Raw genomic sequence first — 12156 nt, 5'->3', positions numbered from 1 at the left:
GAAAGTAAGCTTAATTATTTTCATAAATACTTTAAGTAAAATAAAGTATTTTTAATGCAAGTACTTCATTTTAATAAAAATATTTTTTAGCCTCAATCTCAAATAAATAAATGCAACAATGAGAAGCGACGTCGCGAGTTGGAAAACAATTATATCGAGCAACTCTCAGAGTTTTTGCAACTTAATAAGCGAGGTGATATGTCCTCAACGAAACCGGATAAGGCGGCTATACTAAATCAAGTTGTAAAAACGGTAAGTGTATTGTATGTATATATTTAAATAATTTGTCTTATCTACTCTCTATTTTTATAACTGTCAATATTTTTAGCTGTCGATAAAAATTCAACCGTATTAATTCTTAATGAAATTGAAATAGAAATGCTCACGTAATATGTTTAAAGAAAAATTTAAACACTTCTAATTTTTTAAGAGTTTTTTTTTTTGCATTAGATTTGATATCGGGATACTAAAGAGTAATTTCAAAATAAATCGACCAAAAAATTATGTTTTAAATTTTTGTCCTCTTCGATTTTTTTCAAATCAGGAGCAAATATTCTACTCCTTAATCTTAATCTATAAATTAGATCCTTAACTCATTTGTTTCATAATTTATGGGTCTCTAAACTAGGGCATCTCGGGTGTTTTTGTTCAAAATTAGAAATGATAATGACTGAATAACTTTGGAACTGGTTATCCGATTTTAACAAAATGTCCATTATCCTTGAATATCTTAAAAAAGGATATTTTGTTTTTCTTATTTTGTTTATGACAAATAGACAAACTTTTTGTTATTGCTAAGTAAAAGTTTTAGAATGGGATCTCAATGTGCTTGGAAGTTATAGGAGTTTTTATTTATCTGCATTTACAATTTTAGTGCTTTTTATACATTTTAACACATTTATAGTCTAGTATATTAAGGTTTTAATGCCGAATTAAAAATTAATGTTATAAATATGATGGTGAATAATATCTGAAATCATGTCATATATAATTGGAGGTCATACGTCAATTTTTTTTCAACATTTCTAATTTTGAACAAAAATACCCGAGATGCATTAGTTTAAGTTTAATTGAGAGTAGAATGTATGCTTCGATTTATAACTAAATCGAAAGGGATGAAAATTTGAAGTGATCGAAATGTCTGTGGAATTACCCTATACACTAAATAAGAAATTTCGCGAAATGTCTTTAATCAAAAGTCATTTATTCGGCAAACAACTTGAATATGTATAAAATTTTATTCAAATTATTGTTGAAAACTAGCAGTTGTTTGTTGTTTTCTCGCATGTATCCAGTAATTTGCTTATTGTTTCGAAAACTAAACATAAAAATATTAAGACATAAAACAATACGCCACCGATTGTGAACTGAACAATTCGTACAAAAACTTCGTTTTTAGTAAAACGGCACAAAACTAAACAGCTAGACATTTTTTGGATATGATTTCACCACACACTTTCTTTTTGACATATATCGATGATTTTTGATGAAAAATAGAAAAAGTGTTTTCAAAGGATATCGCAGGATATTATTCTTTTTAGCATGTAGTGACTTCAAATTCTAAAAAATAACGTATTTTTCTTTGGAAATAACCATTTACTGTAGCTGTGGACTCAAAATAACGCTTTCACGCCGTATGGGTGAAAGAATTAAATATTGTAAATATTTTATTATTTTTTAATTAATTTTTAAACAGATTACGGAATTTGAAAAATAAAACGTGAACGTAGGTGTTAATATGTTTTATCTGAACTGAAACTAAATTTGTATTTATCAAATATACGTGAAAACATAGCTCTCACAAATAGATAAAAGATAAAACTATATGAAATACTTTATTATTAGACAAACATATTTTCTACTACCGATTTCGGATTACGCCAGTCTTGTAGTAAGCGCATTGTTAAATTCGATTACTTCGTTAGTCTTTCATTTTGAAATACCCGTACCTTCATTTTCAGCAAATAATACTTTAGAAAAAAGTAAATTTAGATAAAGTACATAAAAACTTTTACTTCTATTACATTTTTTTAAAATACATTAATATGTAAATCAAATCTGTCTCCATTCTGCTTATTTTCTGCTATATGTATTTATGCCTAAAGAAAAAACTATCGGATTAAACAAATTTGAATGATCTATGTAATGTTTTCTCCAAATGTTTTAACGTGTTTTGAACTTGTAAATTAAAAATAAATAAATATTAATACTACTATCGCTCCTTGTAGATAAATTTAAAGCCTTATATTGTTGGCATCAGTAATAGGATGCACCCACTATTATCTCTATGATTAGTTTTTAAAACAATAAATTACATTTTTCAATTTGTTTCTCTTTATAGTATCGTGATATTTGTGACAGAGGCCAAAGTCGTGATATTTCTTCTTCATCGTCAACACCAGCATCGACAGGAACTACAACATCCCCATCAACTACAACATCTTTATCAACGGCGACCTCGGGCAATGGTACGATTACCAATAATAACAGTAATAACCAAAACACCTCAACACGTTGCACTCGTTGTGCTACTGATAACTGTTCAATACATCCGGTTCAACAAGGTGAAGTGTCATCAACAGAACCACCACTGCCAGAACCATCATTGCTAAACGGACAAGTGCCTGAAATTTCGGCTTATTTTGAGGCATTGGAACATTACATTTCATCGGTAGGTTGGGTTCTGCTGCAGGTTAATTCAGCAGGAATTATTGAATCGTGTACGCAGAATATACGAGAACTGATTGGTTATGAAAAACAAGAGTTATATCGTCAACCATTGTATATGTATCTATATCCAGGAGATCATGCCAAATTAGATCCTATAATAAGTAATATGTCGTCATCTTCTTTGGGTGGAGGCAATGGCAGCAGTGGAAGTGGTAATGGAAACATGCATGATGTTAATTCAGCATGGGGTCTTGGAGGTGAACCGGAAGATCATACTAGTAACTGCAGTAAAGCGGAGCGTAGCAATTCGACCAAAGTTCGAATGCTAGTCAAAGACATACGTTCATCAACACAAACCTCAGGTTCTTCTACGACCACAAATAATGATAATAGTAATTCAATGGACCAGAAACCAAAATATGAAGAAGTTGTTTTAATGGCTGCTCCAGTTAAAGGTATGTAATAAAAAAGATTTAAAACTTATGCACAATAATCTGGCAGTTTGCTTTGCTTTAAGTCTATTTAATTTTTTTGTTATTAATTTAAGTAATTGATATTTTTTTAGACGATGGTGATTCGACCTCGGTTTTGTGTCTTATAACAAGGCCCGAAGATGAATCACCGCTGGAGATGAACATTCAACAGCATGTTCAACATCCCACTATCGAACAAGTAACCTTTAAATTAGACATTCATGGTAAAATTATAACATTGGATGCAACTACATTAAGGGAACCCTTTAAAATGCATCTATCGCAATGGTCGGGTCGGTTGCTACAAGATTTGTGTCATCCTCAGGATTTATCCGCTCTAAAGACGCATTTACGTGATATACAAGATTCCACCGCCGGCCTTAATGCTTTAAATGCCTCGCAGTCACCCGGAAGTGGAGTAGGTATTAATCCACCTATATCGAATGTTACATCTAAACCATTTCGTTTGCGTTTGGGAGCACCGGATGTTTATGTACATGTGAAGGCAAATTCAAGATTATTTATTAATCATACACCTGGAGAAAGTGACTTTATCATGTCGGTACAAACGTTGTTAAACACAGAAAGTGATATGAATAGTAATAATACCGGTATGATGTCAGGTAACAGCGGATTGTTATCCACAGGGATGGCTGCGATGTCTCCCGGATCTTCTTTGGTATCCTCGTTAGTTTCTAATTTATCTATGGACTCGTTTGTCAACAACAACTCAGTTTCTTCACCACTGGTTAATGTCTCAGGTTTAGGGGGATTGGTTGGTGGCGGAGGTATGCCTCCACATACAACTCAGACTACAAATGTGGGTGGTCCTCTAATGACATCGGCAGTTATTAATGGTACTGGTGGTGGTGTTGGTGTTCCGGGTGGAGGAGGTCCGGTTACAGTTAATAACGGCTCTGGTATAAGCTCACAAAGAGCTGCGTACACAACTGCTGCTACATCAGGGGTTGCTTCTAATAATTCTTCGTTAGTTAATTCATTTACAGCTTCTCCTGCTGGCCATGAAGGTCCATCATTTTATAGTAATGAATTTGATTTAGACTTGCCACATTCCTCATTTGAAATTGATCCATCCGTCTCGGCATGGAATGATTCAAGACCAAATTCCCGAGCTTCAGTGACCACGCCTGTTAGTACACCAAGACCTCCTTCAGCGGGGCATGGTTTTAGTCCGGCTGTGTGTCCTTCGCCCTCTACTCCTTACCAGTTATCATCGCATTCAGCGGCTAGTTTGCCTTCTCCTCAGTCAAATGCGAGTCAAACAGGACCTGCCGTAAGCGGTGGGCCTGGACCATTTGGTTTTGGTTTTCCGGCATTTGAAAGTAATAGTGAGAAAGTGGATAAGGAAAGTTTAAACAATAATAACGGCAACAGCAATATGCCAAGTGTTAGTGGTGTAAGCATGACGGGAAATACATCAAATAGTGGAGGTAATCAATTATTGGGCAGCGGAGGTGGGCCCTTATTACCAACAAATCAACAACAACAAGCTCAACCCCAACAACATAATACAACCCAAAAACCACCTACTGAATCGGAGCGGTTAAGACACTTACTCACCAATAAAGCCACAAATTCTCTACTTGGGACAGATGGTGATGATACTAAGGTAAACTTTATTTAAATTTAAAATATTTAGATTTTGAGTATTTAATTTAATTAAACTAAAGTAAATAACATATGCAAGTTGAAAATAAATTTTGCTGCCCATTAATTTTTGACGGCTAAATATAAATGATTTTGGAAATTAGTTTTTTTTTAAATAATACTCTTTAAAAATACTTTAGAAACCTATAAATAATGTAGAGATTACACGTATTGAATCTTTTAGTTTTACAAACAAGAAGAGGACAAGGACAGTTTACAGTCCAATATGCCTGGAATGTTCAAAATGGGGCAAGGCCCTATTGGCCATGGAGGTATGGGAACTTCGCGCATGTTTAATATACAAAAGTCGAATTCCAGTAATCCCATGCTATTATCGGTAAGATTTATAAATAATTCACAAAATGAAATTAAATATTTGCAGCTTCATACGACAAAAGCAATACAATAATTGTACAATTTTTATTTCAGTTACTTAAATCAGAAGATGATGAAAAAGGTGGTCCATCTATGGGGCGTTCTGGTGATATGGTTCGCGTCAAAGATGAACCACATGGATCTCATAGTGGTGCGCATAGTAATCCGAACAATTTGTCTCCTGAAGATTTGAGACGCATTCTTAAACATCAAGGTGACCCTGCAATGACACGCAAACGTTCTTTGAATGACCCTGATGATGGTCTTTCTGCCAAAAGAAGCGATGATCGCCCCTCGAAATTATGTGAAAACAATAAGATGTTGGCGCGCCTATTAAGAAATCCTCCAAAGAATATAAGCATGAATATGCCCACTGGTATCAAGATAATTCCTGATAAAGTACCAGTTGCCGTTGGTCGTGTTTCCTCAACTTTAAGTGGTCTAAGCGCCGCGTCTTCGTGCAGTAGTAATGTTAGTAGTGGTCTGTCATCCATGGCTAATAAAAGTTCAGCAATAACTACAATGGCGGGGTCTGGTGCTTCGGGTGGTCCCGGACGAGGAAGAGGACAACATAAGCTTCAACAACAGCATACTTCAGACGTCTACCTCACTCAACAGCAACAACAACAGCAGCAAGGTTTGGATCCCATACCAGGTGGGACAAATTTACAACGACCACCACAATCGCACCAGCAAACTCATGGACAAATGGAATTTTCTACTTCATCATCAACGGTGGATCATCCGTTTGCCACCCCTCCATTAAACACAACGGCCCCTTCAACAACATCTACCTCAACATCAAGTGCAACAACTGGTACCCCACTGGCAGGTTTGGGCGATGGTGATACCGAACTTTCCAAAATACTTGACAGTGTTATGGACTACGTTTCTGATGATCAGTCGTTTGCACCCTCTACCCCAACCGGTTTGACACCTCAACAAATTAATGAACGGTTGGCCATAAGCGAAATACAAAAATCTCTCATGGTAGAAACATCAGCATTTAGAAATGGTCCCAATGCCATTATTAGTTCTCAAACCGCCCAACAAATGTTACATCAACAAATGCAGCAACAACAACAACATTCACAGCTGCAGCCTCCTGCATATCCGGGTAGTGGGATTCCAGGAGCCGGAGGGAATACAAATAGTATGACTCCACAGCAATTACAGCAACAACAACAAATGCAAGTGATGCGCATGCAGCAAATGTTGGAAAACATGAGAGCAAATCAAAATTTCCAAAGACCACCTCCCAATTATCCAACAAGGGGTAGAGCACCTGCAATGAATGCTGTTGCAACACCTGGTGGAAGTATGTCTGCAACACAACGATATCGCACATTGGCTCAGCAACAAATTGTCCAACAGCAAAAGGAACGCTTGTTGCAGCAGCAGCAAAAACAACACATGTTAGTGCCAGAGAATGCAACAGCTCGCAACGACCAATTGTGTAAGTTTTTATATTTGTATAACTATTTTCTTTTAAATCCAAAAATTTAATTTTGTTATTTTATGCGATCTCTTCAGGCTTAAATCCGAACATTGGTACTCTGCTCAATACCGTCGCTCCTAATGTAACATTGTCACGCACAAATATGCCTCCCGACTCACAACTAAGTCCGAATTTCGCCCAAACTATGCTGCAACAACAATTAAGTCCGGGCCAAAGAAATGCTAATTTTAGTCCTCAATCTAATACAGGTAACGTTGTTGCAATTGGATATTTATTTTGAAAGTTTATATAATATGATTTAATTTAAATTCTAGGCTATGGACCACAGTATTCTCAAAGTGGACAACGTTTATCACCTCAGCAACAATTATCGCAGCAAGCAACTGCACAACAAGCGCAAATGGCATTCCAGAATAGTAACGCCGCCCAATTATCACCTAGACAACCGCATTTCGGCAACCAAGGTCCTAATACTCCCTCAAATGCTAACATACCTTCACCAGGTATCGCACCCAATGCATCGCCACAACAGTGGCCAGCACAGGCTCCAGTAAATCCACAACAAAGAGCTCATTCACTGCAACAGCATAACCCAATGCTAAGTGCCCAATTACAGGTAGCTTAAAAACTTTATGGGAAAAACTTTTTTATAAATAATAACCTCTTTCATATTAATTTTAAGGGAGTAAGTCCTTACAATGCCCGCCAATACCAACAACGAGGACGGAATATTAATTCGCCGAGTGGAGCGATGACGACAGGCCCAGGTGTTACATCGGGTCCCCAAGGACCGGCAGCTACTGGGTTGCAACGTCAAAATTCATTTCAAACTAATGATGGTGGTGGATTTGCAAACACAACACCGAATTCACCATCGCCACAGTCTCCATATAGTACTGGCAGTGTTTTTCAACAGCAACAAAATCAGCAGCAGCAAATGCAACGTATGCAACGGCAAACAAGTATGCCGCAAGCTTCGCAACACTTACCAGGTATGATTTTATACCCCTTAAGATGTTTCCAAAATATTTTTTTTGTACGATCTAATATGTAAATCATTATATTGAATATTCAATGATTTTTGAAATGTTCCAACATTTAAAGGTTAAATGATTTAAAAACATATAGATAGGCATTAATTCAAATTATTTTCATCACTTTAAATATAAATTTAAATTAAACAATTTACTTGCAAAATTTTTAATTTGTCGAAATAGGAAAAATGTTTAAGGTCTTTAATAAGTCTTTCAATTTAAACATATAGAAATTTGAATTTTAATCAGTGTAAAATCGATAATATACCTAGGATCTCCACGTTCTTTTGGTACAAATCACAACCAGAATCACACTCACAACAATAATAACAGTCATCTGCACCACCATCACCAACATCAGCATTCAAATCATCTTCATCAAAACAATGGCAGTAGTGGTGGTCATGATAACACTGCTGTTGGCAGCACAAGTCCACATGTCAATGTAAACGGTTTTACTACAACTTCTAGTAGTATGATGTTTTCCAATTTACATCAATCTTCTAATAATTCAACAACTTCTACATCATCACAACAATCACCATTGTCGTCAACACTATCATCATTAACAAATGATTTTTATGGTCGCATCATGCAGACCGGTAAGCGGAGATTAAATACAAAATCGTAACATTAATTGAATAAAAAAATACAATATACTGAAATAAATAGTACTTTAAAACTATTGTATGTATGTTTGTTATATATGTACATTAGAGTGCTCAAAAAAAAAAACTTAGGTCCGTATTTATAAGGAAAGAATGTAGCACAATATTTAAAATTTGTATGAAAAACACTAACAAAAACTGAGTAGTTTTTATACAAAATTATAAACATTGTTTTCTTTTCTTTGTTCTGAATTCGGGCATAAGCGAATTTGGCCCGGCCCCCTCTAGAATTGTTCTTTTCAATTGTTCAATCAATTTTAGTGTTTTATATATGTTTGATATGCTTATTCTGCGCACATTAAGTTTAATTAATTTGCAATAAAATAAAAAATATTATATTGAAAAAAATTTAGCAAAAACTGAAAAATCGATTTGTTTTTACCCTTCGAGGCGTTGGAATCTCTTAACGTTATCCTTTCAGTATAATTTTAGGCAATAGGTAGATTAAGAACCAAAAAACAATTCTATAGGGCCTGTCGGACAATTTTATTCCCTTCATACAAGGTTCCCAAAAGATATGCATTTTGCTTGGATGGGTCTCATTTTGTTCGTTAGTATCAAAAATTAACTGGGGTCGATCGACCGGCAATCAATTACAAAAAGTCGTTTAGCAATGTTTGTGTTAAGAAAATGACTAACATTTTTATTTTTCACTCGAAATTAATGTTTTGTTTGAAATGAAATTTGGGAAATGTGGAAATATTAGAAATATAAATGGCATATTTTTGAATAAGTCAGAAAGTCGATTTCTGGCACTAGCGTACGTTATCCCATTGGGTTATAACTTTACATGAGTATGTTTTAGACAATTATAAATAAAATAAAATCCATCCAAACAAAATCGATATTTTTAGCACTTCTAATATATGTACATATATAAATATATGTATGTCTGTACAATGGATCAAAATCAACATACTTTGTTAAGAGAAAAAAAGTTCTAATCAGATCACTCCAGGTTAACATAATATCATAGTGTCAAAGATGGATATTTAAGAATAAATATGTATTTTCATCTAAAATGTCATGCATTTAAATGTTAAAATATCTTAAACCAACAAGTTTATTATTAATGTAAATTTGTTTGCTTTTGATTTGAAATTAGCGCCAGTAGACTACATGTCAGGCAAGAAATCTATAATATTTTTGCTTTATATAATTCCTTACCAAGAATTTTATAGAAATTTAATGAAAATTATTTAATGGAAATATTTTGGAATGCGTAGAATAAAATTTCTGTAAAATTCTTAAAAGCAACGAGACCAATTAGATTAAATTTTCGTAACACAAACAATTGATTGTAGAAATTTCAGATCTGTTAAGAAGTTGCTTCTTTATTTTCAAAATATTTTGATAATTTTCCACTTGTACATATATATAACGATATTTATTACGAGGTATTACTTTTACACTTGATTTTTACACACATCCACCACAAGTCCATTTAAACTATCTTTTTAAATTTCGTTACATCCCAAATACATACATTCATATACATATGATATATTTTTAAGTCTTAAGAAATTTTGTGTTTTACGGATTGGCATCGCATGAAACCTGTCTTTTGTATTTATTCATAAAATAAAAAAAAAACAAATATTGAGATACTAAATATGTATGTATGTACCTTAGATAAAAATTGCATATTAACTAGAAAAAAAGAAAAACAGACGAGATATACATGTTAATACAATTTCGTTACAGAAAGGGCCACAGTTCAGAATAATGATTAAACTAAAAAATTTAGAAGACATATTCTGCAAAGTCAGGAAATATTTCCACTAAACTTCATTGAAATCAGACTACGACTTCAACTAAACCGGCTAAAGTGTACTCTTTTAAAACTTTAAAAAGCCCGATTTTAATAAAATTGTGACCTCCAAACTAATTAAAATGATGACCGGTGACTAATAATCTCTTAGAGCGGGTTTTTGAGCTTGCAATAAAATGCCAATTAATAATCAAATTATATAATCTAAAAATAAATTGATTCTGATGGTAATTCCCTTTGATGTTTTTACACTGTTTATACTTTTGCATTTCTTGCTCAAGTTTAAACCTCCTCCATAGGGCGCTTAAACTAGCAAACAAAATTAACTAATTGAGTACTTAAAAACAACTTTCGATGATTAATTTTAATTTAATCCCATATCCTTCACCTAAAGATTTGGGTTTACTAATAATGCTAAGAGGAAGCCATGTGTCAATTTGAATTTAGATATCTAAAATTTGTATCTGACCTACTTTCTAAATCCTTGCTGCCATTTTCATCTTAACCGGAAGACATTGATTTTAAAAGTTAGGTCACTTGACACGAAATTACCCATATGTAGCGCCAATTTTATTTTTATATTTACAGTTTTATATACATACATTTAAATATTTTATATTTATTTTTCCGTTATGCACCGTCCTTCTATTATCAAATTAATTCCAATTAGCACTCAAATCAATTATTAATTTTGTAAAATATTTCACACATACATATAAATTAATAAAAAAAACTGTTATTGATGTGTTGGTCTCCCTTACTGCAATATTAATAAAAAATCCCATTAATGTAAATAATACTTATATGTAAAATCATATTATCAATATGCTACATGTCCTTGCAATACATCATATAAATAAAAAAATAACATTTCTTTATTAATTTAAATCTGATTTTAGCTGGTAATCCCGCCTCTTCAGATTATGTTAAACAAGAACTACGAGCTGTTGTAAGTGGTCGAGCTGCTGCAGCTGCAAATTCGGGTGGAAATGGTGTTCCAGGAGGCGGAAATGGTTCGGGAGGAGGTGGAATACCCAGCGGTTTAAGGGTCGCTACTCCTCAAAGTCCACATGGACCACAAACTTCTCAGGGACCTATGTTGGGTACGAATAGTACGAATTCTATGGCCATGACACAACAGCAGCAACCACAAACATCAATAAGTAGTGGCAATGTTTCCAATAATTCAATAGTTGCAGCAAGTAGCGCTGGAAATGGCAGTGGAGGTAGTAACATTAATAATGCTTTGTTAAATACACCACCAGATCCAACAATGGGTTTTAGTTTTGATCCACGTAAGTATTCATAGCATATTTCTAAATGCAAAAACATTAAGATTTTTTCTAGAGATTATTTATTTGAAAAATATACATTTTCCTAGTAAAAAGGAACGACGAGACAGTTTTTAACTTAAAGAGTTTAAGATATGAATGTGAATTTAATTGGCCAAGTTTAATAGGTTTTTGAAAATAAATGGCGTAACCTTTAAGTTAAAAGCTGATTAAATCGAATAATAAAATATGCTTTAAAACTACAAATTATAAACGTTATGTTTTTCTTTATCAAATTTATTGTAGAGGATTTTTTTGGTAGCAACTCTGCAAGGTGACCCTAAAATGTATTTTTACTCTAATGTGTCAACATTTAATTCCGACAACGCTGACGCGCATTCAACTTTAACCTAATACGATGCATTCAAAATCAACTTTAATACAAACATCTACGGTATTATGCAGATTATACATACATACATGTATGTGTGTGTGTATTTATGTCATATATTGTATATGCCTGTATCAACTTCAACATACTACGTTACAATAAGGTGCAATAGTCCGTTTTAATTTTTTATTTCCTTTTTATTTAATAATAATAATAATAAAATTACTATTCGTATACATATACTCAACACACAAAAACATATAAACACAGCGTTAGCATTTATTTAAATTAAAGTACATAAATTAAATTTAGTGAAGTAAATCAATTAATGGCAAAATAAAATGTATATCTGCAACGCAGTACTCAAAGTTTTGCT

The 12156-nt window shown here is 33.5% G+C and overlaps 1 protein-coding gene across 3 annotated transcripts in view; it reads left to right on the top strand.

Annotated features, from left to right (window-relative positions):
• Window positions 1-12156, top strand: part of LOC111679235 (serine-rich adhesin for platelets) — a 57962-nt gene extending 45806 nt beyond the window's left edge. For 2 of the 3 annotated variants that reach the window (XM_046952789.1, XM_046952787.1), the window contains exons 4-14: window positions 91-252; window positions 2342-3125; window positions 3236-4773; window positions 4996-5148; window positions 5241-6642; window positions 6720-6893; window positions 6960-7261; window positions 7328-7637; window positions 7952-8281; window positions 11018-11413; window positions 11696-12156. In XM_046952789.1, coding sequence (XP_046808745.1) covers window positions 91-252; window positions 2342-3125; window positions 3236-4773; window positions 4996-5148; window positions 5241-6642; window positions 6720-6893; window positions 6960-7261; window positions 7328-7637; window positions 7952-8281; window positions 11018-11413; window positions 11696-11727 — 5583 coding nt within the window. In that variant the 3' untranslated portion in view covers window positions 11728-12156. The remainder of the gene's footprint in view (window positions 1-90; window positions 253-2341; window positions 3126-3235; window positions 4774-4995; window positions 5149-5240; window positions 6643-6719; window positions 6894-6959; window positions 7262-7327; window positions 7638-7951; window positions 8282-11017; window positions 11414-11695) is intronic. The other variant, XM_023440774.2, reaches the window with a different exon arrangement.

This window comes from Lucilia cuprina, chromosome 2 (assembly GCF_022045245.1).
Source record: "Lucilia cuprina isolate Lc7/37 chromosome 2, ASM2204524v1, whole genome shotgun sequence".
NCBI lineage: Eukaryota > Metazoa > Arthropoda > Insecta > Diptera > Calliphoridae > Lucilia > Lucilia cuprina.
This window is presented reverse-complemented; position numbering and strand designations above follow the sequence as displayed.